The sequence below is a fragment of the Entelurus aequoreus genome, linkage group LG21, assembly GCF_033978785.1.
Source record: "Entelurus aequoreus isolate RoL-2023_Sb linkage group LG21, RoL_Eaeq_v1.1, whole genome shotgun sequence".
Taxonomy (NCBI): Eukaryota; Metazoa; Chordata; class Actinopteri; order Syngnathiformes; family Syngnathidae; genus Entelurus; species Entelurus aequoreus.
In genome coordinates this window covers 25,611,637-25,638,351 of record NC_084751.1, presented here as the reverse complement: position 1 = coordinate 25,638,351, position 26,715 = coordinate 25,611,637, and the positions used below count along the sequence as shown (strand labels likewise).

Genomic DNA, 26,715 nt, shown 5'->3' with positions numbered 1-26,715 from the left:
CATGTTTTATAATCTAGAACAGTGGTTTTCAAATATTTTTCACCAAGTACCACCTCAGAAAACGCTCTCCAAGTACCACCATAATTACCAACATTAAAATACAATAGCATAGTAGGACTGAGAATTCATTAAAAACAAGATAGATCTTTTATTTAACAAGTATATTTATTATTCTGGCCACTGAAAGATAACATACAGTTTGAACAGTAACACTGTTTAAATATTTAAAAATATCACTTAATTGAGTGATTATTTGGCGTAACACTAGATGATGCCTGCGTAACACTAGTGATACCCATACCACAGTTTGATAATTACTAGAAATGTCCGATAATATCGGCAGTCCGATAAATGCTTTAAAATGTAATATCGGAAATTATCGCTATCTGTTTCAAAAAGTAAAATTAACGACTTTTTAAAACGCCGCTGTACGGAGCGGTACATATCCGGTAAAACTCCGACGTAGGGCATACTTGTCAACCCTCCCGATTTTCCCGGGAGACTCCCGAATTTTATTGCCCCACACGATAATCTCCCGGGGCAACCATTCTCCCGAATTTCTCCCGATTTCCACCCGGACAACAATATTGGGGGCGTGCCTTAAAGGCACTGCCTTTAGCGTCCTCTACAACCTGTCTTCACGTCCTAGGGCTTGTCCTTCATACAAACAGCGTGCCAGCCCAGTCACATACTTGATCAACAGCCAAACAGATCACACTGAGGGTAGCCGTATAAACAACTTTAACACTGTTACAAATATGCGCCACACTGTGAACCCACACCAAACAAGAATGACAAACACATTTCGGGAGAACATCCGCACCTTAACACAACATAAACACAACAGAACAAATACCCAGAACCCCCTGCAGCACGAACTCTTCTGGGACGCAACAATATACATCCCCGCTAAGGTCACAAGATGTAAATGAAGAATTGTTGGTGGTTTTTGGATGGTTATTTAAAGGGCTTTGTGGGCCTCTTTTAATGCCATTGTTAGCTCGCTTTTGCTAATGTTTATTTACGATTCAGAATGCATTAAAAAAAGAAAAACATATGTGTTCTTGTCTTGCACAGGGATTGTGAATGATAAACAGCACATCTCGTTACCATGTTTGCGTATTTCCAGTATAACAGGTCTGCTGTCTAAGGGCAGAGAGCAGAACAGTTCCCACCGTGATGTCATCAGATCCCAAATGTATGGAAATTGCCACAGTCTGATTGAGCGGAATATTCAAAACGGACGTTTGAAATTGTGACGTTTTGTGGATGGTTAGTCAATTTTTTCACATACTTTGTGGTTTGGAAAAATAATTGGATATGGTTTAACATATAAACTGAAACACAATTGTGCATATACTATAAAATCTGGACTATTAAGATGCTACTTTCTTACTACACTTTGAACCCTGTGGCTTATAAGACAGTGGGCTGATTTATGGATTTTTCTTCGCTGACAACCATTATAAAAATAGTTTGAAAAAAAACCCCAAGCAAATACATTGAGAAGCTGTTTTATTGTTTGTGCTATGGCGCCATCTTTTATGAGTTAGCTCACTGCAGGTGCAGCAGTGTCCTTCCATTTAGTGCTTTCAAACCGGAAGTAGAGTGCCGTTCAGTCTTTTAGCTGTCCATAGCGGTACTACTCGTATGGATTGTTCATTCATAACTGTAATTAACATTTGTAAGTGTTACAGTATAATTCAAACTGTTTATACTTACTAAACCGTCCCATGTGTGATGCCTGTAGGACGCTAGCGTCGTTAGCATTTACAATTACCTCACAACGGCATTCTTTTTATATTGTTTCGGTTTAACAAATTCCTCAGTAAACTCACCAAGACGTCACCGTGGAGAGCTAGCTTCCGCAGCTAGTGGGTTCATGGCGATGACTTCAATTTTGTTTGATCAGCCGTTTAACTCCGTGTTACAGGCACTATTTGGAAACAATTAATTAAATAAACATTTACAGAATCTTTCTGCGTTAATAATTAATTTCACAATGTATATATCTGTGGCTTATAGTCCGGTGCGGCTAATATAAAGGAAAATATAATTTAGTGGGAGCGGATTATATAATTAATCCGGAAAATACAGTAAGCAGCATTTATTTTTCTATTAAACTTGTACTTTAAAGTTTCTCTATTATTTTTAACCGCACCCCCTCTATTTGAGAGTTACTTTACCTGTGGTAGAGAAGCTGAAAGCTTGTACGACTGCATTCCCTTCTGTCTCCAACATAGTCCCGCAGACCTCAACACACTTTTATGCTGACTGCTGAGTCAGTTTTCCACCAAAGGTCCCTCTCTGCTACCCCAGGAGGGTTTATTTCATGGGTTGCAAATCTAATCTTTTTCCCCTCATTGTCACATCCTGTTTGTGAGAAAGACCCAAGTTTACCTCGTGTTGCAACACGCCGTTTCGTTTTGCTTTTGTTTTTATTCAATGTTCTCAGAAAATGTGCGTGTCTGCTGTCTTTCAAATCCATTGCCTGACCTCCTGCTTTTTGCAGGCCCTGAAAGTTATGTTGCATTTCTTGGCTATGCCAGAGTTATTCTTTCCTCCACCAAGACCAACATTTGGGGGAAGTCAATTTGCTTCCCAGCACTGAGTTACAAGGGGAAAAAAGTGGAAAAATGTCCTCAATTTCCTTTCCGAGGAATCCATAACACAGATTCCACATATCATGGCTTTATTTAGACCTATGATTTTTTTATGTGTCCCCGTATATAAGACCTAAGCTCCCAGTTTATCTCACTGAACCTATACAGTCCTGATCTTTGTACAGTCTTTGTTGTTTATTATGGTTGCCTCATTTGCTATTCCCCTACACAGATGCACATGTACTCTTTGGGGATGACGCTGTTCTGGGGTGCGGACTACGAGATCCCCCAAAGTCAGGTAACTTCCAACAAAGTTTGACACCATGTGCTCCTTCATCCTTTTAAATGTACATCAAATGTAATGTTTGTTTGTTTCCACGAAGCCCATGAAGTTGGGGGAACACCTAAACAGCCTGCTCCTGAACATGTGTGATGACGTTACGTTGAGCCGAATGTCGCTGCGCACGGTGCTGGACATCTGCAGCAAGCACATTCGAAACTCAAGTTGTGACCCTCCCTTCTCTTATGTCAGAAAACTGGTCCGGTTGGTGCTGGGCAGCCTTTCCCAGGTATATAATTCAATTTAACTATTTTAAATACGTCCCAGATGTCCCGCAATAGTTCATAGGAATTATGTTGACCACAATCCAGCCATCATGCTGGAATTTAGGCCGTTCAAAAGTGCTTTTTTAAATAACTTTTTTCTGTACCTGTAGATTTAAATGAAAAGGGAATTGTCTTTGTCTGCGTGATGAATGCCATATATCACATAAAACAAAGTAGCATTAAAGGGTAGGACAGGAGTACACAGAAGTTAGCAACACACTAGCATAGCTATGTGAGCTACACTGCAAAAATGTCATGTTTTAGCATTTTTAACATGCTAAAACCCCATAAAGCTCCCATGCTAGTAGGTGATAGTTGGCAGAGCTTTATTTTGAAGATGCGTAACAAAGCCTTTTCTCTTTTTATGACGTGGGTGTGGCGTATATGCAGGTTGGGCTCATCTAGATAATGGGTGGGTCTGGGGTGGTATAAGGGTTTCCCATAGATTGCCAATATACTTGTGGCGGTCATGACGTCATCATATTTTGATAATCTGCGAACATTCATTTATTTTCTTTAAAAAGAGAATGTATAAATTAGGGCTGCAACAACTAATCGATTAAATCAATTAAAATCGATTATAAAAATAGTTGGCGATTAATTTAGTCATCGATTCGTTGGATCTATGCTATGCGCATGCGCAGAGGCTATTTTTTTTCATTTTATTTAATTTTTTTTCATTTTTTTTATAAACCTTTATTTATAAACTGCAACATTAACAAACAGCTGAGAAACAATAATCAAAATAAGTAGTGTGCCAGTATGCTGTTTTTTTTCAATAAAATACTGGAAAGGATAGAAATGTAGTTTGTCTCTTTTATCCGATTATTAATCGATTAATCTAAGTAATAATCGACAGATTAATCGATTATCAAATTAGTTGTTAGTTGCAGCCCTAGTATAAATACATTTCAAAACAAATCTGTGTATTTAGTAATAACAGATTTGTAATATCATTTTGCTCCATTTTTTAATTGTTTCTGCTTGTTGTACAATGTAACACAAGCTGCACTTTGTTGAAAATTCTCAAATCTTTTTAGTGAGTTTGTCTTTATTAAAAATGACTCGCAACCAATCTATCATCTTTTTCTGGTGTTATTGGAGACTGTACTCGTGTTTGGAGACCATTTACTTATGTCGCTTGTTGTCCTTGATGTACAGCGAGAACTGCAGCAAAACTCCACTGTCCCAAAAAACACTCGCTGACGTTACACTTGCTTTGCGCAGCTCCTTCTGTCCTTGATAGAGCGCCACTGTCCTCTTAATATTTGCACATTGCACATTTTGTTGATCGCTGATATATTAAAGTATGGTTCGAATACTAACTTAAGTGGTTCTTGAACATGATTCGCAACCCAAAATATATTATATAGTGAAGCAAAGTATCCCATAAGAAGCAATGTAAACATTAATAATTTATTCTATCCTTGACAAGTCTCTATTTTAGTAAGAAAAAATGCACAATTTGAAGACACTACGTGTTGTATATAATAATGTACATAATGGTGTGTGTGTGTGTGTATATATATATATATATATATATATATATATATATATATATATATATATATATATATATATATATATATATATACATATATATATATATATATATATATATATATATATATATATATATATATATATATATATATATATGTATACAGGTAAAAGCCAGTAAATTAGAATATTTTGAAAAACTTGATTTATTTCAGTAATTGCATTCAAAAGGTGTAACTTGTACATTATATTTATTCATTGCACACAGACTGATGCATTCAAATGTTTATTTCATTTAATTTTGATGATTCGAAGTGGCAACAAATGAAAATCCAAAATTCCGTGTGTCACAAAATTAGAATATTACTTAAGGCTAATACAAAAAAGGGATTTTTAGAAATGTTGGCCAACTGAAAAGTATGAAAATGAAAAATATGAGCATGTACAATACTCAATACTTGGTTGGAGCTCCTTTTGCCTCAATTACTGCGTTAATGCGGCGTGGCATGGAGTCGATGAGTTTCTGGCACTGCTCAGGTGTTATGAGAGCCCAGGTTGCTCTGATAGTGGCCTTCAACTCTTCTGCGTTTTTGGGTCTGGCATTCTGCATCTTCCTTTTCACAATACCCCACAGATTTTCTATGGGGCTAAGGTCAGGGGAGTTGGCGGGCCAATTTAGAACAGAAATACCATGGTCCGTAAACCAGGCACGGGTAGATTTTGCGCTGTGTGCAGGCGCCAAGTCCTGTTGGAACTTGAAATCTCCATCTCCATAGAGCAGGTCAGCAGCAGGAAGCATGACGTGCTCTAAAACTTGCTGGTAGACGGCTGCGTTGACCCTGGATCTCAGGAAACAGAGTGGACCGACACCAGCAGATGACATGGCACCCCAAACCATCACTGATGGTGGAAACTTTACACTAGACTTCAGGCAACGTGGATCCTGTGCCTCTCCTGTCTTCCTCCAGACTCTGGGACCTCGATTTCCAAAGGAAATGCAAAATTTGCTTTCGTTTCCCCCATCAGTGATGGTTTGGGGTGCCATGTCATCTGCTGGTGTCGGTCCACTCTGTTTCCTGAGATCCAGGGTCAACGCAGCTGTCTACCAGCAAGTTTTAGAGCACTTCATGCTTCCTGCTGCTGACCTGCTCTATGGAGATGGAGATTTCAAGTTCCAACAGGACTTGGCGCCTGCACACAGCGCAAAATCTACCCGTGCCTGGTTTACGGACCATGGTACTTCTGTTCTAAATTGGCCCGCCAACTCCCCTGACCTTAGCCCCATAGAAAATCTGTGGGGTATTGTGAAAAGGAAGATGCAGAATGCCAGACCCAAAAACGCAGAAGAGTTGAAGGCCACTATCAGAGCAACCTGGGCTCTCATAACACCTGAGCAGTGCCAGAAACTCATCGACTCCATGCCACGCTGCATTAACGCAGTAATTGAGGCAAAAGGAGCTCCAACCAAGTATTGAGTATTGTACATGCTCATATTTTTCATTTTCATACTTTTCAGTTGGCCAACATTTCTAAAAATCCCTTTTTTCTATTAGCCTTAAGTAATATTCTAATTTTGTGACACACGGAATTTTGGATTTTCATTTGTTGCCACTTCAAATCATCAAAATTAAATGAAATAAACATTTGAATGCATCAGTCTGTGTGCAATGAATAAATATAATGTACAAGTTACACCTTTTGAATGCAATTACTGAAATAAATCAAGTTTTTCAAAATATTCTAATTTACTGGCTTTTACCTGTGTATATATATCTATATCAAACATAACAAGGGCCATCTTAACTGCTAATGCGTGCACACACAAAAGTGCTTTTGCCTTTGGTGCTGTTCAAAATGTTGCTAACCTTGTTGCTACATTAAAAAAAAAAAAATAAAGAAAAAACATTTTTACCTAGTGTCCTTGTCTCTGTGAATATTTGTGGCATTTTTTTAACAGTTTGGTAGTTTCAGAGTGGTAAAAACACAGTGCCGTCACCTAGCGTTAGCAGATACCATCAGTGTGAGGCGATCCTTCGTCGACCTGTGCCTCGGTTGTGCCTTCATCTCCGCTGTAATATAAGTCCGCTTCGGCATCTTTTTCCAAAAGGACCCTGGTGTCAGCAAAGTTAAAAACTTGCTGTGGTAGAAGCCCCTTTCGCCGATAAAATCCTCAAAATGCTTGATAAACTCAGCTTTGTCGGAAGCTAGCAGCCGTACTATGCCGCGTCACCCTTTGAAAGCTCTTTTTTAAAAACTTTTCCAACCATCCACGGCTCGCCTTTAATTGTTCTTTTGTACTGGTTCCACACCTGGTCACTTAAATGGCGAGCCTTTTTATAAAATATAGCCTCAGAAATTCTATTACCTGCTAGCTGCTTTTCATTTATCCACACGAACAACAGCTATGGCTAAAATGAGAGTTAAATAAATTTTCACACAACTTCGTCTGACACTTGTTAGCTAGCTTGCAAGGTACAATATAACTATATTGAAGATAACATTCAATCACCCTCCAGATGTCCGACATTCCTTTGCTTTTAAAGCTCCCATATCACAGATGTAGTGTCATAAAAACAGATATCCTTTGATAAATGAGCAAGGTATTCATATTTAAACAAGAACAGGAGGAAATATTCCCACACTATATACAATATGTTTTCACCCGCAATGTTGATGCGAGTGGCAGTGCTGACTTGTGTCCTATTTTTGAATGGATTATAGAGTGTTTTCTTTCCTTCTGCCTCAGCTGGACGGCCTGCTGACTGACAGGGAGTCTCTTCCTGAGCGAAGTAAAGAAATTCGGGAGAGACTGAAAGGGAAAGGTTTGCCTTCAGGTAAAGTGAAAGTGGAAAACAACACACAACACACTGATTCACAATTGTCACAACAAACCACAATTCAGAGTGGTCCAAGTATAACCAGGACAAATCGCTAAAAATCTTGTTAGCACTTGTCTAATAGGGTTAGTACGCAGTGTAATTGTAAACAGAGGATTGGTGTCATTTAATTTTATTAGATTTACCTTTTTCGCTTCTGGTTTTCAATCATCAATTGCATGCCCTTTCTTTTTTCGGGCATGAGAAATCTGTGAAAGTCCGTGAGGAACGCTTGCTCCCCGCAAGCCCGAATCGGCTCTGATTATGGAAACTATGACCAAATCCTCTCAGTGGTTTTCTGAGAACACTCGCGCATGTTTCCAGCCTCACGGAAGGGAGAGAAGCGCTCAAATATGGCCCAGTCGTACCGATTATGTAAGCGTGGCATGGCATTGATTATAGATGCATATTTGGGAGCCCTGAAAGCTGCTTGTCTGTTGTCTATGTCTGTTTTGTTTCTGTGAATGAGCTGCGAGCAGCTCACTATGTTTTTATGTGTCTATCTCCTCAGGGTGGATCTCTCTGGCTGTACCTCAATTTGAATGGCTGCGTAATGAAATTAATCACAGTCTCTGTTTCTAAGTGTTCTATTCAGATCACATCAACATTATCTGGAAATGCTTGACCTTAAAAGTGTCACTTGTTCCTAGAACGACTCTCTAGACATTTGATCTTTCATTCCTATGTTCATCACAGCGAGTACTAATTTAATTCCCTCGTGGTGAAAAAAAATCAGCTCCAAATACAATCAACTTGTATCATCATTCATTTAAAATTTATATTCATATGATCAGTAATCTGACAAATGCGTAAATGTAAGCAGGCGCTTTTTACAACAAAAGGTTGCTAGTTGTGTTTGGCTCAGGTAGAAATCTTTTTGGTCAGAAATCTGTTGGGATTTTACAACTATTTTTCCATAGGAGATTGTTAGGGCTGAAGCTATTGATTTATCATAGTAATCGATTAATTTATTTGATTATTAAAATAATTGAATAAAACACTCTCTAGCCCCAATGCCTCTTTTTGAAGATTTTTCTGATGACCTTTATTCTTTCTTCTTATAAATGCACATGACATTGAAATTTTACTTTTACCATGAGAGCATCACTATATATTACTTATACAAAATCCAAAACCAGTGAAGTTAGCACGTTGTGTAAATGGTAAATAAAAACAGAATACAATGATTTGCAAATCCTTTTCAACTTATATTCAATTGAATAGACTGCAAAGAGTGTATAAAAGGGACGGTATAGCTCGGTTGGTAGAGCGGCCGTGCCAGCAACTTGAGGGTTGCAGGTTCGATCCCCACTTCCGCCATCCTAGTCACTTCCGTTGTGTCCTTGGGCAAGACACTTTACCCACCTGCTCCCAGTGCCACCCACACTGGTTTAAATGTAACTTAGATATTGGGTTTCACAATGTAAAGCGCTTTGAGTCACTTGAGAAAAAGCGCTATATAAATGTAATTCACTTCACTTCACTTCACAAAGACAATATGTTTAATGTTCGAACTGAGAAACTTAATTCTTTTTTTGGAAATAGTCATTAACTTAGAATTTAATGCCAGCATCACATTGCAAAACAGTTGGCACTGGGGCATTTTTACCACTGAGTTACATGGCCTTTCCTTTTAACAACACTCAGTAAACTTTTGGGAACTGAGGAGAGGAATTTTTGAAGTTTTTCAGGTGGAATTATTTCCCATTCTTCCTTGATGTAGTGAAGTGAATTATATTTATATAGCACTTTTCTCTAGTGACTCAAAGCGCTTTACATAGTGAAACCCAATATCTAAGTTACATATAAACCAGTGTGGGTGGCACTGGGAGCAGGTGGGTTAAGTGTCTTGCCCAAGGACACGACGGCAGTGACTAGGATGGCGGAAGCAGGGATCGAACCTGGAACCTTCAAGTTGCTGACACGGCCACTCTACCAACTGAGCTATGCCGCCCCTACAGCTTAAGTTGTTCAACAATCTCCGTTGTGATATTTGACGCTTCATAATGCGCCACACATTTTCAGTGGGAGACAGGTCTGGACTACAGGCTTGCTAGTCTAGTACCCGCACTCTTTTACTACAAAGCCTCGCTGTTGTAACACGTGCAGAATGTGGCTTGGCATTGTCTTGCTGAAATAAGCAGGGGCGTCCATGAAAAACACCTTGATAGGATGGCAACATATGATGCTCCAAAACCTGTATTTTGTTTTTTGTTTTCTACCAATGATTGTATGTACCTTTCAGCATTAATGGTGCCTTCACAGATGTGTAAGTTACCCATGCCTTGGGCACTAATACGCCCCCATATCATCACAGATGCTGGCTTTTGAACTTAACGCCTATAACAGTCAGGATGGTTCTTTTCCTCTTTGGTCTGGAGAACACGACGTCCACATTTTCCAAAAAGAATTCAAAATGTAGTCTCGTCAGACCACAGAACACTTTTCCACTTTGTATCAGTCCATCTTAGATGAGCTTGGGCCCAGCGAAGCGTTTGTGGTTTTTGGCCTTTTTCCAGATTCTCTGAACATTTTGATATTACCAAGCGTAGATGGTGAAATCCCTAAATTCCTTGCAATAGCTGGTTGAGAAATGTTGTTCTTAAACTTTTCGACAATTTGCTCACGCATTTGTTCACAAAGTGGTGACCCTCGCCCCATCCTTGTTTGTGAATGACTAGGTATAAAAGCAGCTTCCATAAAATGCTCAATGTTGGCACCCACCTGTAACCTATTAGCCTGTTCACCTGTGGGATGTTCCAAATAAGTGTTTGATGAGCATTCCTAAACTTTCTCAGTCTTCTTTGCCAATTGTGCCAGCTTTTTTGAAACATGTTGCAGGCATTACATTCCAAATGAGCTAATATTTGCAAAAAATAAAGTTTACCAGTTCCAACATTACGTATCTTGTCTTTGCAGTGTATTCAATTGAATATAGGTTAAAAAGCATTTGCAAATCATTGTATTCAGTTTTTATTTACGATTTACACAACGTGCAAACTTCACTGGTTTTGGGTTTTGTATTTAAAAAATAAGTTATGAATAGAAAGTACTGCGGAGCCTAAAACCAGTTAATATAGAACTGAACTAAACAAAATGGCTCTCTGATAAAGTATGATAAATTGAGTAACAATGTATCGGTAATTAACAATTCGACACATACACATTTGAAAATGTATTAATTAGAGGAGTGGTGTTTGATTTATGTGATAAACAACTCGTTGGCATTAACAGACAACCTGTAGATGCTAACATGTCCTCACATGCAAGTCAAACATAAGATTGGCCCATTGATTTCTTCCCACCTTGTTTTTCTTTGAGCCATCTCTCTCTGCACCCTGTTGTCCCAGCCACACACACACACACACACACACACACACACATAGGCCACCCGCAGCGCAACCTACATCACCAATAGATGCACCGCTCTATTGGAACAGTTTTGCGGAAACAATGTCAGATTTGATCAATTTGTATTCATTAAACTTATTCTATGAATCATTTAAGCAACAAAATATGAAAGCAAAGCTTTTTCTTAATCGAATCGTTGCGGCCCAACAGATATAAGAAATAGTCTGTTCCCGGGTTAATCTGTCACCATAGCAAAACCTATATTAAAGAATCTAATCAAACAAACCTATCTTCAGTATTGTCGTAGCACAATATACAACATAATTGCAGTTATTTTTATTTAGAGAAATTTAAATCAGAGAGTAGACTAAGGGCAGCAAGAAAGACATGCACCTGGGGATAAGGTTGATTGACAACACTAAATTGTCCCTAGTGTGTGAATGTGAGTGTGAACATTGTCTGTCTGTGTTGGCCCTGTGATGAGGTGGCGACTTGTCCAGGGTGTATCCCGCCTTCCGTCCGAGTGCAGCTGGGATAAGCTTCAGCACCCCTGCAACCCAGAGAGGGCCAAGCGATAGAAAATAGATGGATGGATGGATGGAAAACAGGCCTGCTGAGCAAAATGATGCGTCTAAAGCTAGCGTGTTTATTTACCGTGATTGCTTTGTGTGAACCCTCAAAAGTTACAAAGACTCGGACAGTGGTTTAGGTCAGTGGTCCCCAACCTTTTTGTAGCTGCGGACCGGTCAACGCTTGAAAATTTGTCCCACGGACCGGGGGGGGGGGTGAGGGGGGGTGTTTTTTTTTTTTTTGTTTTTTTTTTTTTAATAAAGAAATACAATCATGTGTGCTTACGGACTGTATCCCTGCAGACTGTATTGATCTATATTTATATATAATGTATATATTGTGTTTTTTTTATGTTGATTTAATAAAAAATACATTTTTTTCTTTTTTTTTTTTCTTGTGCGGCCGGGCCGCGGCCCGGTGGTTGGGGACCACTGGTTTAGGTCACCCATATGGTGTTTACTTGTACTTGGCCCAATTTGGAACTATGGCTGGCCCTTTATTATCATTTGCTTACGTTGCAGCCAGGACACATGCCAGCTGCACTCGGGTGGAACACTCTGGACAAGTCGCCACCTCATTGCAACGCCAACACAGATAGGACATTCACACTCACATTCACACACCAGGGCCAATTTAGTGTTGCAAATCAGCCTATCTTCAGGTGCATGTCTTTAGAGGAACACATTTCATTCCTTGTTCTGCAGTCATTATCAAACGTATTCTATTTGCTTAAATACACATCCATGTTTTTGTTTTTTTTGTGGAATTTTGATCGTATATTTTCCCCAAATTTTGTTTAAACTCTCTAACCAACAGGAATTTAACTTTTATCATCCGACATGATATCGCTTGAGATGTAACAAAGTATGCTTTGTCATGATTTAACTTGATGCATTGTTTCCTTCTCATAGGGAGGAGCGCTGCTCCCAGGGTGCTGGATCGCTACCGTGCCAGGACTCAAGATCCGTCTTCTCTCAAACGGGGCCTCAGTCGTTCCATGGGTTCCCTGTCAACGCGCGAAATAATGAGGGTGGATGATGAGGTCAACCTGCAGTATTCCCACTTAAACTATCACCCTGACTCGGAATACCACGGCGAACTATGCCACAAACCTGTCGCACAGCAGCACCAGCACTCATACCCCCACCTGCACCCATTTCATCCCCAGCAAAAAGGCCGACCAGTGGAACTAGATCAGAGATCTTTACCCTTCCACATTGCAGACCTCAGGCCAGCTCAGAACAGGAATTCCTGGGCCTCCTCTGTTGACTATGCCTGTATGGACCCAGAGGCTCTTCGATTTGGGGCTTTGGAAGACGCACGCAGAGGCATCAGCGCGCTAAGCACACAAACCATTGGCAGGATCAAAACGCCTTTTGGCGCTACCAGGGACAAAGTCTCTCGATACTTTGATCTTGGCGGAATGAAAAGCAGGAACGCCCTTTACCACTCTAGTCTGTCCGTGGGATCGGGCCTCCCCGGAGCCTACGACCGGATCAAGGACCGGCAGAGGAAACTGCAGAATCTGCAGCAAGCAGTGGACGGTGAGTAAAACCAATTAATCGTGTATGCTTCGTTTAGTTTTGCCACAATAAACTGCAATATTGGACAGCAAACAAGTGAGAAATCACATTACACCACATAACTAGTTATCTTATCTAACTGGAATGCTGTTTATTAGGGTAAATATAAAGTATCTCACAAAAGTGAGTATATCCCTCACATTTCTTCAACTATTTTATTGTATATTTTCAAAGGACGATATAAAATATGACTTTGAGTAGGAAGTGTACAGTTTAGAAAGTACTATACATTACATACCTGGCAACACACCTCACAATGTCCAAATGGAACTGCAGCGCCCCCTGTGCGACAGTAATCACGCAGCCCCAGACCATGATTCTTATTACTCACTTGTATTGCTAGCTGTTTAGACAATAATGATTGCGTGTTGACTTATTTTTAACGGATAATACACCTACATGTATACTGCTATGCAAGTCATACCCAGAGTACTCTATAATTTGTTTCTAATTAGGGATGCAACGATAAACTATATTATTGATAACCGCGGTAAAACGCTTGACGGTTACTAGTTAATATTACCGTTGATTATTTTAAAAAAAATCGAAAACCGGGATTGATAGCCTCACTTTGATAAACTCACGGACTGACTTGCGTTAGGTTAAATACAAACAACACTAAATTGGCCCTAATTTGTGAATGTGAGTATGAATGAATGGTTGTCTGTATATCCGTGTTGGCCCTGCGATGAGGTGGCAACATGTCCAGGGTGTACCCGCCCCAGCCCCCCGGCGACTCCGGAAGGGACAAGCGGTAGAAAATGGATGGATGAATACAAGAAGAGACATTATTTAGCTCTTCGATCACGGTGTTGCTATAAATAATTTGTCTGCGTTAGCGCTTATAAAAAATGATATCACTAATACTTGGTTAATATTCAAAACACAAAATGTAAATGGAATATTGTCGGCGGTTTTTGGATGCCTATTTAGATGGCTTTATGGGCGGATTAGAGGACCTCCCATTTACTCTATTTTAAGCTGACTTTTATTTACGTTTGTTTGAGTAAGAATCTATTTTTTAAAAGAACATCCGTCTTCTTGCCTCTCATAATGATTGTGAACGATAGGCGAAAACCCCCCCAAAAAGTGCAGTTCCCCTTTAAATAATTATACGCCCCAATCTTAACCTATATAAACACATTGCTGTCTGAGCAACTACGCTATTCAATTGTACTTATTGAACCTACAAGCTGTGCTCTCATAACAGGGTGATCAATATATACTCCGATGGGATATGATACGGAAGTGTTTTTACGGTGCGTTCAAGGGCTGCTGAACGCCTGCCAGAACACTCTTATTAGTGAAGCATAAGAAATGCAAAACATGCAAAATAGTGGGCTTTCTAAGAGTGAGTCTATTTGTTTGTTATTTTAAAAACATCTAATGATGTCAGTGTGTGTATAAGTAGTTTTTTGAGCGCATTCAACAATACCACAATAATAATGATAACCGTGATAATTTTTGTCACCTTAAAGGAGAACTGCACTTTTTTTGAAATTTCACCTATCAATCACAATCATTATGACCAACAAGAAGACAAAAGGTTGGGTTTTTTTCAGTTTGTAACATAGAAAAATTGGCTTGTTCTAGGTGACTAGCAATACAGCTAATGGGAGCAATCAATTCTACCTCTAAATCACTTCAAAAATGTATTCAAAAACCGTCAACAATACTTCATTTACGTTCCGTAACCCGTATGATAACCAAGCTGTAGCAACATTGTTATTGTAAGAGCGAACACTCTAGCCACTGTCTGTCCCTACATTATATATAGCCTTGCAGTGTGTATATCAAATGTTGCTGAAGGGCTTTGAAGGCTACAAAAGTGACTCCCATTAGCTGCATCTTTCAAGCGTTTTAATATCATCTTTAAAAAAAAACGTGTGTTCTTGTCTCGCACAATGATTGTAAACAATAGGCAAAATTCCAAAAAAAATTGCAGTTCCCCTTTAACTGTAACAGGAAATGTTTATATTGTTACATCCCTATTTCTAATATAGTATTTTCTCTTAAGGTAATTTACTGTAAAAAATGCTTGTTGAAATACAAGGAGTGCACTGCCTTTTTGAGATAATCGATCTTATAGTAAGCAGTAGATTTGTTCTTAGTTCAGCTTTAGCCAGTCAGATTTTAGCAGTGGAAATAGTTTGTTTTCTACCTTTTAGTAAGCAGAAAAAATGTGCTTGAAAGATGTGATTCAAATCTCCAGTTTTGACTGTAGGGCAGGTGTAGAGACTGGAAAAATTCCTTGTAAAATTTATAACTGACCTATACTGTCAATCCTACGTTCCAAGTTTACTTTATACATGCTACACATGCTGTAAATCAAGATTTAATCAAAATACGTATTTTGATTAAATCAAGATTTAATCAAAATACGTATTTTGTTGTACTTTTTTAACCTAACTGATACTTGCATGAACAAGCTGACTTGTGCACGTCTCACACGTGCATGCACATTGCACACAAAGGCAGAAAAAGGCAAAAATGTCTTTCCATTGAGTGAAATCATTTTGTGGGTTAATACAATTACACCTTCAAGCCTGATCTTGTCAGAATATATTTGAGAAGGATTACGCCACAGAAGATATTGTCACTGTACTTAGTGGTGAACTGTGTCCCACCATTAGGTTTGTTGTTGTTGTTGCAATGCCATAGTGATCTTATGTAACTACTTTGGGGGATGTATGTGAGAGGGGATCATAGTGACTCGTATAGGGTTCGAAAGTGTGATGTGGAAACGCAGTGCATTGTGATTCTTGCTGGCGTCTAAATATCAATCAATCAATCAATCAATCAATGTTTATTTATATAGCCCTAAATCACAAGTGTCTCAAAGGGCTGTACAAGCCACAACGACATCCTCTGTACAGAGCCCACATACGGGCAAGGAAAACTCACCCCAGTGGGACGTCAATGTGAATGACTATTAGAAACCTTGGAGAGGACCGCATATGTGGGTAACCCCCCCCCCTCTAGGGGAGACCGAAAGTAATGGATCTCGAGTGGGTCTGACATAATATTGTGAAAGTCCAACACATCAGCGAGAGTCCAGTCCATAGTTGGGCCAGCAGGAACCATCCCGAGTGGAGACGAGTCAGCAGCGTAGAAATGTCCCCATCTGATGAACAGGCTAGCGGTCCAGACAGCAGAGTAGAAAAGAAAAGAAAAGAAACGGCAGATCAACTGGTCTAAACAGGGAGTCTATTTAAAGGCTAGAGTATACAAATGAGTTTTAAGATGAGACTTAAATGCTTCTACTGAGGTAGCATCTCTTAACTTTTACCGGGAGGGCATTCCATAGTATTGGAGCCCGAATAGAAAACGCTCTATAGCCCGCAGACTTTTTTTGGGCTCTGGGAATCACTAATAAGCCGGAGTTCTTTGAACGCAGATTTCTTGCCGGGACATATGGTACAATACAATCGGCAAGATAGGCAGGAGCTTGACCGTGTAGTATTTTATACGTAAGTAGTAAAACCTTAAAGTCGCATCTTAGGTGCACAGGAAGCCAGTGCAAGTGAGCCAGTATAGGCGTAATATGATCAAACTTTCTTGTTTTTGTCAAAAGTCTAGCAGCCGCATTTTGTACCATCTGTAATCTTTTAATGCTAGACATAGGGAGGCCCGAAAATAAAACGTTACAGTAATCGAGACGAGATGTAACGAACGCATGGATAATGATCTCAGCATCGCTTGTGGACAAAATGGGACGAATTTTAGCGATATTACGGAGATGAAAGAAGGCCATTTTAGTAACACTCTTAATGTGCGACTCAAACGAGAGAGTTGGGTCGAAGATAATACCCAGATTCTTTACCGAGTCGCCTTGTTTAATTGTTTGGTTGTCAAATGTTAAGGTGGTATTTTTAAATAGATGTCGGTGTTGAGCAGGACCGATAATCAGCATTTCCGTTTTCTTAGCGTTGAGTTGCAAAAAGTTAGCGGACATCCATTGTTTAATTTCATTAAGACACGCCTCCAGCTGACTACAATCCGGCGTGTTGGTCAGCTTTAGGGGCATGTAGAGTTGGGTGTCATCAGCATAACAGTGAAAGCTAACACCGTATTTGCGTATGATGTCACCTAGCGGCAGCATGTAAATACTAAAGAGTGCAGGGCCAAGAACCGAACCCTGGGGAACTCCGCACGTTACCTTAACATAGTCCGAGGTCACATTGTTATGGGAGACACACTGCATCCTGTCAGTAAGATAAGAGTTAAACCAAGACAAGGCTAAGTCTGTCATCCCAATACGCGTTTTGATACGCTCTAATAAAATATTATGATCAACAGTATCGAAAGCGGCGCTAAGATCAAGAAGCAGCAATCAATCAATCAATCAATGTTTATTTATATAGCCCTAAATCACAAGTGTCTCAAAGGGCTGTACAAGCCACAACGACATCCTCGGTACAGAGCCCACATACGGGCAAGGAAAAACTCACCCCAGTGGGACGTCGGTGAATGACTATGAGAAACCTTGGAGAGGACCGCATATGTGGGTAACCCCCCCCCCTCTAGGGGAGACCGAAAGCAACGGATGTCGAGTGGGTCTGACATAACATTGTGAAAGTCCAGTCCACAGTGGATCCAACACATCAGCGGGAGTCCAGTCCACAGCGGGGCCAACAGGAAACCATCCCGAGCGGAGACGGGTCAGCAGCGCAGAGATGTCCCCAACCGATGCACAGGCTAGTGGTCCACCCGGGGTCCCGGCTCTGGACAGCCAGCACTTCATCCATGGCCACCGGACCTATGCGACTCCCCCTCGCAAGGGACAGGGGAGAAGAGGAGAGAAGAAAAGAAACGGCAGATCAACTGGTCTAAAAAAGGGGGGGTCTATTTAAAGGCTAGATTATACAAATGAGTTTTAAGATGGGACTTAAATGCTTCTACTGAGGTAGCATCTCTAACTGTTACCGGGAGGGCATTCCAGAGTACTGGAGCCCGAATAGAAAACGCTCTATAGCCCGCAGACTTTTTTTTGGCTCTGGGAATCACTAATAAGCCGGAGTTCTTTGAACGCAGATTTCTTGTCGGGACATATGGTACAATACAATCGGCGAGATAGGCTGGAGCTAAACCGTGTAATATTTTATACGTAAGTAGTAAAACCTTAAAGTCGCATCTTAAGTGCACAGGAAGCCAGTGCAAGTGAGCCAGTATAGGCGTAATATGATCAAACTTTCTTGTTTTTGTCAAAAGCCTTGCAGCCGCATTTTGTACCAACTGTAATCTTTTAATGCTAGACATAGGGAGGCCCGAAAATAATACGTTACAGTAATCGAGACGAGACGTAACGAACGCATGAATAATGATCTCAGCGTCGCTAGTGGACAAGATGGAACGAATTTTAGCGATATTACGGAGATGAAAGAAGGCCGTTTTAGTAACACTCTTAATGTGTGACTCAAACGAGAGAGTTGGGTCGAAGATAATACCCAGATTCTTTACCGAGTCTCCTTGTTTAATTGTTTGGTTGTCAAATGTTAAGGTGGTATTATTAAATAGATGTTGGTGTCTAGCAGGACCGATAATCAGCATTTCCGTTTTCTTAGCGTTGAGTTGCAAAAAGTTAGCGGACATCCATTGTTTAATTTCATTAAGACACGCCTCCAGCTGACTACAGTCCGGCGTGTTGGTCAGCTTTAGGGGCATGTAGAGTTGAGTGTCATCAGCATAACAGTGAAAGCTAACACCGTACTTGCGTATGATGTCACCCAGCGGCAGCATGTAAATACTAAAGAGTGCAGGGCCAAGAACCGAACCCTGGGGAACTCCGCACGTTACCTTGACATAGTCCGAGGTCACATTGTTATGGGAGACGCACTGCATCCTGTCAGTAAGATAAGAGTTAAACCAAGACAAGGCTAAGTCTGACATACCAATACGTGTTTTGATACGCTCTAATAAAATATTATGATCGACGGTATCGAAAGCGGCGCTAAGATCAAGAAGCAGCAACATAGATGACGCATCAGAATCCATCGTTAGCAATAGATCATTAGTCATTTTTGCGAGGGCTGTCTCCGTAGAGTGATTTGCCCTGAAACCGGATTGAAAAGGTTCACAGAGATTGTTAGTCACTAAGTGTTCATTTAGCTGCTGTGCAACAGTTTTTTCGAGAATTTTGGAAATAAACGGAAGGTGGGAGACCGGTCGGTAGTTTACCATGAGGTCAGGATCGAGGTTAGGTCTTTTGAGCAGAGGATGAATAACCGCTTTTTTGAATGCTAGGGGAACAGTGCCGGAGGAAAGTGATAAGTTTATAATATTTAACACTGATGGACCTAATAATACAAACAGTTCCTTGATAAGTTTCCCAGGAAGTGGGTCAAGTAAACATGTTGTTTGTTTTATCCCACTTACACGCTGTAATAATTCCTCTAATGTTATTTCATCAAAAATAGAGAGACTATTTTGGAGGGCAGTGTCCGTCGTATATACAGTCGTATTTGTGTTAATAGAACCCAGTTGTAGCTGGGATGCGTTGTCTTTAATCTCCTTTCTAATGAGTTCAATTTTCTTATTAAAGAAATTCATAAAATCATCTGCCGAGTGGGTGGAGCTACTGGGAGGAGTCCCTTGTTGGGTTAGCGATGCTACTGTACTAAACAGAAATTTAGGATCGTTTTTGTTGAGGCGGATGAGATTTGAGTAGTATTTAGCTTTAGCTAAGGTAAGCATGCGTTTATAAGTTATTAAACTATCACTCCATGCTTGATGGAAAACCTCAAGTTTAGTCGCGCGCCATTTGCGTTCCAGTTTTCTACATGATAATTTATGAGCTCTAATTTCTTCTGTAAACCATGGGGTGCGCCTTTTAGGGGCCCTTTTTTGCTTTAGCGGTGCTATACTATCAATAATTTCGCGCAAGGCATCGTCAAAGTTGTTAGTGAGTTTATCAATAGAGCCGACATAATTTGGGAATGGTGCTATTACCGAAGGCAGTAGGTCAGCAAGAGTCATCGTTGTGGCAGCATTAATGTTGCGGCCGCTATAGCAGTTATTATTATTATTAGCTTGTTGACAAAGAGTCAAAACTTCAAATTTTATAAGGTAATGATCGGACATTACTTTAGTATATGGAAGTATCATAACTTTGGAGGTGGTGACACCCCTGACAAGCACTAGATCTATTGTATTACCGTTGCGATGCGTGGGTTCATGTATTATTTGTGTAAGACCACAGCTATCAATTATGGTTTGGAGCGCCACGCACTGAGGGTCCGATGGGGTATTCATATGGATATTAAAGTCCCCCATTATGATTATATTGTCGGCGTGCGTCACTAGATCAGCAACGAACTCTGAGAATTCACTGATAAAGTCCGAATAGGGCCCAGGGGGGCGGTAGATAACAGACAGGTCGAGAGGTAGCGGTGTGACGGACCTCATAGTAAGCACCTCAAACGATTTATATTTATTATTTAGGTTAGGGGTAAGGTTGAAATTTTCATTGTATATTAGTGCGACACCCCCTCCCCTTTTAAGAGGGCGGGCAACATGCGCATTCGTATAGTTAGGAGGAGATGCCTCATTGAGCGCAAAAAATTCGTCCGGTTTGAGCCAGGTTTCGCTAAGACCAATGACGTTAAGATTGTTGTCTCTAATGACCTCATTAACCAATAACGCCTTGGGAGACAATGATCTTATGTTTAAAAAGCCCATATTATAGGTATTGGGCTGTTTTGACGAGTTTTTGTTAAGATTATCCGTAGTGGCAATATTAACAATGTTGCGTTTATTATGCGTAGTGCACTTTAAATAGTTTCGACCATATCTAGGAATTGATATGACGGGAATTTTCCGATTGTTTGCTTGGTGCTGCAATAGACTGGACATATCATAATTTGCCACCTCAGTAGAATGCATGTCCACCTCTGACACAGACACAACAGAAAAAACATTATGTGAATTGTGTATTATTCTAAGAGAATTGCTATGCGTACATGGATTATCCAGCCTGGCGCTGGCTAGTTCTAGCTTAACTGACTCCTCACCCGGACTAACAGACATTGTAATTGCCTGTGACCGGGCTTGCTCTAGTGTAGTCAGTCAAGTGAGACTTAAATAGTAGTCTATGTTTCTAGACAGGATGATGGCGCCTTCCTGGTTAGGGTGAAGGCCGTCTCTCATCAGCAAGCCTGGTTTGCCCCAGAAAGAGGGCCAGTTATCAATAAACGTTAGTCCCTGCGTCCTACAGTAGCTAGCCAACCACTTGTTAAGCGAGACTAATCTGCTATATCTCTCATCATTGCCTCTCGCAGGCAGGGGGCCAGAGACAATTACTCGATGCCTGGACATCTTTCTGGCGAGATCACAAGTCCTGGCTATGTTTCTCTTTGTAATCTCTGACTGTCTCATTCTAGTGTCATTGGAGCCAACGTGTACAACTATATTCGCATAATTAGTGGTGCGATTAGCCTGTCGTACGTGTTTACTAGGCCTGTTGCGAGTTAGCTCCCTAAGATTAGCTTCAATGTCAGGTGCTCTGGCCCCGGGGATACACTTTATTGTGGCTGGTTTGCTAAGCTTTATGTTTCGGGTGATGGAGTCCCCTATAACTAAGGTGTGGTGCCCGGTAGACTGGGGTGTAGGACTAGCTAAAGAGCTAAATCTATTATGCGTCTCAACCGGTACACCGTAGCTTGTAGGCCGCTTAGGACTGCTACAAGCTGGGCTAGTTAGCTCGCTACAGCTAACGCTAGCAGATGTGTCCGCAACATCTAAAGTTACGACATTACTCTGCTCTAACTGGCGGACACGGCCCTCTAGCAGAGCCAACCTCTCCGTGAGTATGGTGCAAGACGCACAGGAAGCCATTACTCACAGTGTTTTCTGTCACCGAGTGAAGTTCCTGCTGTCCTCAGGGAAGTGGTCGCGGTCTGTAGGAGTAGCTTCTTACTGACCGGCGCTGCCTTTCTCCGCGCTAGCTTAGCAGCTGGCTAGCTGAGGAAAGGGTGGTGGGACAGAGATCGGGTGATTTGCAAGTTAAATAGTACCACTAAAAATGTTTGAGAAGTGATAAAGAAAGCTGTAGAACAATTAAAAGCACACAGATAGAGCGCTACTTAGCTTTTTCGCAACAGCGAACAGACGGCGAGCAGTCACGCACGGTGAACCGGAACCGGAAGTCAATGGATGGCAACATAGATGAAGCATCAGAATCCATCGTTAGCAATAGATCATTAGTCATTTTTGCGAGGGCTGTCTCCGTAGAGTGATTTGCCCTGAAACCGGATTGAAAAGGTTCACAGAGATTGTTAGACGCTAAGTGTTCATTTAGCTGCTGTGCGACAATTTTTTCGAGGATTTTCGAGATAAACGGAAGGTGGGACACCGGCCGGTAGTTTACCAGGAGATCAGGATCGAGGTTAGGTCTTTTGAGTAGAGGATGAATAACCGCTTTTTTGAATGCTAGGGGAACAGTGCCGGAGGAAAGTGATAAGTTTATAATATTTAACACTGATGGACCTAATAATACAAAAAGCTCCTTGATAAGTTTCCCAGGAATTGGGTCAAGTAAACATGTTGTTTGTTTTGTCCCATTTACACATTTTGACAATTCCTCCAATGTTATTTCATCAAAGAGAGAAAAACTATTTTGGAGGGCGGTATCCGTCGTATATACAGTCGTATTTGTGTTAATAGAACCCAGTTGTAGCTGAGATGCATTGTCTTTAATCTCTTTTCTAATGACTTCAATTTTCTTATTAAAGAAATTCATAAAGTCATCTGCTGAGTGGGTGGAGCTACTGGGAGAAGTCCCTTGTTGGGTTAGCGATGCTACTGTACTAAACAGAAATTTAGGATCATTTTTGTTGAGGTGGATGAGATTTGAGTAATATTTAGCTTTAGCTGAGGTAAGCATGCGTTTATAAGTTATTAAACTATCACACCATGCTTGATGGAAAACCTCAAGTTTAGTCGCACGCCATTTGCGTTCCAGCTTTCTACATGATAATTTCTGGGCTTTAGTTTCTTCTGTAAACCATGGGGTAAGCCTTTTAGGGGCCCTTTTTAGCTTTAGCGGTGCTACAATATCAATGGTGTCGCGCAGGGCGTCATTAAAGTTGTTAGTGAGGTTATCAATAGAGCCCACATAATTTGGGAATGGTGCCATTACCGAAGGCAGTAGGTCAGTAAGAGTCGTCGTTGTGGCAGCATTAATGTTGCGGCTGCTATAGTAGTTATTATTATTATTATTAGTTTGTTGACAATGAGTCAGAACTTCGAATTTTATAAGGTAATGATCGGACATTACTTTAGTGTACGGGAGTATCGTAACTTTAGAGGTGGTGACACCCCTGACAAGCACTAGATCTATCGTGTTACCGTTGTGATGCGTGGGTTCATTTATTATTTGTGTAAGACCACAGCTATCAATTATAGTCTGGAGCGCCACGCATGGAGGGTCCGATGGGGTATTCATATGGATATTAAAGTCCCCCATTATGATTATATTGTCGGCGTGCGTCACTAGATCGGCAACAAACTCTGAGAATTCACTGATGAAGTCCGAATAGGGCCCAGGGGGGCGGTAGATAACAGCCAGGTGGAGAGGCAGCGGTGTGACAAACCTCAAAGTGAGCACCTCAAACGAGTTATATTTATTATTTAGGTTAGGTGTAAGATTATAGTTTTCATTGTATATTAGTGCGACACCCCCTCCCCTTTTAAGAGGTCTGGCAACATGTGTATTGGTATAGCCAGGAGGAGATGCTTCATTTAGCGCAAAAAAATCGTCTGGTTTGAGCCAGGTCTCGCCAACGACGTCAAGTTTGTTGTCTCTAATGACTTCATTAACTAATAGCGTTTTGGAAGATAATGATCTTATGTTTAAAAAGCCCATATTATAGGTAGTGTGCTGTTTTGAGGATTGTTTGTTGAAATTATCCGAAGTAGCAATATTAATAATGTTGCGTTTATTATCTGTTTTGCACTTTAAACAGTTTCGACCATATCTAGGAATTGATACGACGGGGATATTCAGATTGTTTGCTTGATGTTGCGATAAACTGAACGCATCATAGTTAGCTACCTCAGTATAATGTGTCTGCCTCTGACACGGTCACAAAAGAAAAAACATTATGTGAGTTGTGTTTTATTCTAAGAGAATTGCTATGTGTGCAGGGATTATCCAGCCTGACGCCGGCTAGTTCTAGTTTAAATGGCTTCTTACCCGGAGACTCCACGTTTCTTTGGTTAGCTTTTCTCTTTGTTGTTAGCCCAGCTCGGCATCCCCGCTTCTGCTTCCGCTCGCACCGCCTATGTCGTCTCCATTGGCGGTCACCGCTAGCACTTGACTCCGCTGCTACAAAGGCCGCTCGATGTAGCCCACGAAGTATTCCCATGCTAGCGAGGAGGTCCACCGTACATGCATCTTTCAGTATATAACGACCCGATCCATCCACATCCAGAATTGTCTGTCGGTCATATGTGATCACAGAGTGTTCACGCTTTGAGCCAGCCATGAAATTGACAGAAATGACGGTGTTTTTTGCCAAATCGCTCTACACTCTAAAGAGCGTTAGCAGAGCCGCTGCATTCTCATGCGCCGCCATTTTGAATTTTAGCTTATTTACATGGCTGAATGCAAGACCAAAACTTGTTCTTTTCTTCAACAAGTTCAAAACATGTTGTGAACGTGTGACATAATTAACTGCCAGAATGGTTGTCATGATTGCTTCAAAAAAATGTTTTGGTAAGATTAGTCTCATTTCCAGTGTAGAAGCAAAGTCATGAAAGTCAGGTTAATTAGCTAATAAAGAGACGATGATTAGCAGGGCTGTACGTCTAGCTTTTTCACTAGGAGCGCTGGTGCTAATAATTGAAAACAATTAGAAGCACAGAAATTTTTTTGTTGCACAGAAAAAAATTACGAGCAATATGAAATGTCTTAAATATCACAATTTCATTATTGACAACGTACACATGCCCACTCAGACATATAAACACAATGACATCATACGGCCTACTGCAACCCTCAATTAAACAACATGCAAACATTAAACAACTGTGCTAGCTCTGTCGCTAACATTAGTATTGCTAGGGGCATGGCGTATCCACTTGCTCTGAGCGGAGTGTTAAATGAAATTATGCGCAGAGCGTCATTGGAAATATTAGCTTCGACCTACTTACTGTTGTGAAGATGTCCTGATGGTTAGTCTGCATTTGGTGCTTCAACTTGGTTGCATTTTTGCCGAAGAAATTTGAGGCACTTGGTTTACAAGTTGTTTTGTTGTCTCCCGCGGCAAAGGTGAAGTGCTTCCATATGTCTTCTTTTCGCTTTCTTCCCAATGTAGAAGACATATTGTATTGATGTCTTGTATTGATTCTTGCTTCTCAAAGACACACTTTCTGATTTGATACCCTTCGTGCTTTTCGCCTCGCGCAACTGTGATTGGATATTTTAGCCCACCCGCTTAAAGACAAAATTAAATATGATTGGATTTCCTCTTTGTCAACATTTTTGTCTCGTTTTAATTCGTTTGACTAAATTGTCGTTTATTTTCGTCATTGTTTCAGTCAGTGTGCTTTTGTTTTCATTTGTTATCGTCCTAATTTCGTCAAGGGAAAATATGTTGTTGACGATAACGAAGACAGCGATTTTTAGTCAACAAAATTAACACTGCTTTGCTGACCAGTTTCTTCAACTTAGACGTTGTTTCTTCCTTGTTTGAAGACTCATTGTTTTAAGATCGTGGGCGCTTTTCTTTGGTGTGTGAGCTGTTCGAATTGACGGGGTATTTGATGTGAAGTGAAGTGAATCATATTTATATAGCCCTTTTCTCTATTGACTCAAAGCGCTTTACATAGTTCAAGGTTCAAGGGTTTTATTCGTCACATGCAGAGTACACCACAGTGAAATGCTTTTTTCCATGCTCTTCAGATATTGCGTACAGTGGGATCCAAACACTATTTGCTGAATCTAATACACTAAATACAAAAAATACAACAATTTGAATAGCTCTGATGTACATTAATTACAAGACAATAAGTTGCACAATAAGTCCCAGTAGTTATGGTAGAAGTATCAGTACAAGTAAAAGTACAGTAGTCACATACAGTACCAGTGCAATATCAAATAGTATAACAGTATATACAGTATACATAATATATACAGCATAGGAAGTAATAAATATTTAGGTGTCTAGTGTAACCCAATATCTAAGTTACATTTAAATAGTGTGGGTGGCACTGGGAGCAGGTGGGTAAAGTGTCTTGCCCAAGGACAGGACTAGGATGGCGGAAGCGGGGATCGAACTAACAAAACTGATAAAAGCAGCTATCAGTGTTATTTTTGTGTGTTTGTATCGACGTATCAATACTTTTAAAAACTGAAGATCAAAATAGGGCGCACACAATAACAAACGACAATCTATAAAGAGTGTCTTTCAGCAATACAGTAAATTATTCTATAAGCGCCTTTATCCAGATCCCAACCAACATTGAATGGGTTTGTCCTTGACCCATTGTCACTTCTCAATAAATCCTAATTTTGTGTAATGTTATTGCTTTTTTACTACAGTATGTTGAAATGACTACAGTAAAAATGGCAATTAAAACAACAAAACTATCGATAAGCTTATATTTTTGCACACTACATTTTTATAT

The 26,715-nt window shown here is 40.5% G+C and overlaps 1 protein-coding gene across 6 annotated transcripts in view; it reads left to right on the top strand.

The window, feature by feature from the left end:
- Positions 1-26,715, top strand: part of ptpn13 (protein tyrosine phosphatase non-receptor type 13) — a 157,392-nt gene that overhangs the window by 29,841 nt on the left and 100,836 nt on the right. For all 6 annotated transcript variants that reach the window (XM_062031277.1, XM_062031276.1, XM_062031278.1 and 3 more), the window contains exons 4-7: positions 2,836-2,901; positions 2,987-3,172; positions 7,456-7,543; positions 12,418-13,050. In XM_062031277.1, the coding sequence (XP_061887261.1) occupies positions 2,836-2,901; positions 2,987-3,172; positions 7,456-7,543; positions 12,418-13,050 (973 nt within the window). The remainder of the gene's footprint in view (positions 1-2,835; positions 2,902-2,986; positions 3,173-7,455; positions 7,544-12,417; positions 13,051-26,715) is intronic.